The 2,093-nt window shown below is 33.3% G+C and overlaps 1 protein-coding gene across 2 annotated transcripts; it reads left to right on the top strand.

Moving 5' to 3' along the window:
- The first annotated feature begins 699 nt into the window (after window positions 1-699).
- On the top strand, window positions 700-1,761 carry LOC116116757. 2 transcript variants are annotated; one of them, XM_031402802.1, is made up of 2 exons: window positions 700-1,129; window positions 1,414-1,761. In XM_031402802.1, exons 1-2 carry the CDS (start codon window positions 876-878, stop codon window positions 1,589-1,591), a joined length of 432 nt encoding a protein of 143 aa, XP_031258662.1. In that variant the 5' UTR covers window positions 700-875; the 3' UTR covers window positions 1,592-1,761. The 2 variants fall into 2 exon arrangements, with proteins under 2 accessions (XP_031258662.1, XP_031258661.1); XM_031402801.1 differs by having other exon boundaries at window positions 1,408-1,761.
- Window positions 1,762-2,093: the final 332 nt, after the last annotated feature.

The raw sequence follows: 2,093 nt of genomic DNA, 5'->3' as shown, positions 1-2,093 counted from the left end.
ATTTTCTTACCACTCTTTGCAACAGGAAAGATAAAATTGTTTTGCATTAAGAGAGGTGGTTTATTGAATTCCGATGTCGTTGGAAAAAAGCTCGTTTGAAAAACTCAATTTTCTTGTAGTGTTTCTGTTAATTTCTTATTGCAGTCATTGTTTTGGGATCTCAATCGAAACTTAATTTCATGCTGATTTAGAAGTTGGTAGAATGTCTAATAAGAACAAGCATGAGCATCCATGTGCAATTGGTGGGGGCACTAATTGGTCAGCGGTGATGAATTTATGGACATTGTTTTTTCATTTTTGGAGATATTTCTCAGTTAAATATTACCAAGTACTTATTATTGTTAGGCCCAAGCAACTTTCATATACCATTCAACTCCCTTACTTTCACTTTATCACACTTTCCACCTTACATATTAATCATTATGCATCATATTTACAATGAATCTTTATTCAACTTTCTTTTTTGTTTTTGTTTTTGTTTTTTTATTTTTACCTAAACTGTAAAATATTTGAGGAAATACTAAACTGGTATAATCAAAATATTTTAACTAAAATAATAATGAACAACAACATAGAAATATGTTAAAAATCTGCCGACACGAACAACAACTGGAGCTCCAAGAAGAAGCCACGTCTCCACCGTAATTACTTTGTTTTTTCGGCAAATTACAGACGTGTCAACAGAAGCGGAAATCCATCTGCCATTAACAAAGCTGTCTTCTCTTTCTCTTTTCAATACTTCTGCTTTATAGTATAAACCGAACAAACGTGGCAATATAAGAACACCTTGATTCTCTTGACTCAGAAGTATAGCTTTATCTTTTTAACCACTTTTTTCCCAGCTGATTCTATCCATATTTTGATCTCGAAAAGACATGGATAAACATAGAGGAAAAGCTGCCGTTTTAATCATCTGCATGTTGTTTATTTTCGTTTTCGTTTCTGGGGCTGAACGGCAAGAGAAACCGGAGCAAAAGCAAGAAGAAGAAGAGAAAACATCTATTTTTCAGGTGGTGAAAAGCTTTTTTACTGTTTATACAAGCTCTCCTATAAGTGGAAGAAGCTATTGGGAGAAAGTTAAAACAGCAATCAATCGAGTACAGGCTCATTTCTTTCCACCAAATCTGGAGTAAGTGAGGTTCCAATTCCTTTGTGATTCAAAAAGAACTTTAAAAACTAGAGTACGTGTAATTTAATCTGAAAACAGAATTTGATAAGACTCAAATACTGTTTTCAAGGAGAAAAACTATAAAAAAGTTGTAAAAACCGACTTTTGATCTTATACAAATTGTTAGGGTTATGTCTGAATCAGAAAATATTTGGACATATTTGTACCAAATGCGTTTTCAGATATTCTTCGGTAAAGTTTACATTTTTGGTTTCTGAAAACGGGATGATAAAATACAGTTTTAGGGTGAAAGATGAAGCGGGTGATGGAGGGGAGAAGGTGAAAGGGGCGGTGGCGAAGAGTATCGAGAAGAGCAAAGCAACTGTGGAGGAGTCGGCAAAATCGGCTGCTGAAATTGCAGGGAAAACGGTGCAGAAAACCAAAGACAAAGTTAAAAAGAGCTTCTTTCAGTCCGAGCTTTGATCATTACTATCATGAATTATGTTCATTTCAATTTTCCTCAAGTTAAATGTTGTCATGCCTGCACAAATATGTTAAGTGTATTGAGTGAGTGTCTAATTTATCAAATTTTGTTTGTTTTAGAAAGTAATGTAATTACTTTTTCTCAATTAAAAAATTATCCAGGGAAATCAATTAAATATCATCCCGTGTTTAGTGCATGTTATTTTATAGTTTATTGATGTGTGATTTTGACATCAACGATTTTAAATGTGCAAAGTTATGAGAAGATCTTAGAAATTATACGTGTTTAATATGAGATTTGGATTAAGGTCATAGTTTCATGCAAAGCCTAATAATAAAGGAGACAGTGAGAATTTTTATAGTGGTTCAGATGTTTATAGCGATTCCTACATCTACTGTTATCGATTATATGAGTGTTCTTGGATATTAGCCAAGTTACAAGAGGTCGTGAACAACAAACATACTTACAATAGATTGGTATTCAGAGAGAATATTGAGCCAG

This window comes from Pistacia vera, unplaced genomic scaffold, assembly GCF_008641045.1.
Source record: "Pistacia vera cultivar Batoury unplaced genomic scaffold, PisVer_v2 Contig780, whole genome shotgun sequence".
Lineage (NCBI taxonomy): Eukaryota > Viridiplantae > Streptophyta > Magnoliopsida > Sapindales > Anacardiaceae > Pistacia > Pistacia vera.
Note: the sequence above shows the minus strand (reverse complement) of the source record. Positions and strands in the feature narration are given on the sequence as shown.

Coding starts and splice junctions, on each gene's coding strand:
- LOC116116757 (XM_031402801.1), top strand. CDS start 876: ATGGATAAACATAGAGGAAAAGCTGCCGTTTTAATCATCTGCATGTTG. Junction 1,130..1,407: donor TTCTTTCCACCAAATCTGGA/GTAAGTGAGGTT, acceptor GATAAAATACAG/TTTTAGGGTGAAAGATGAAG.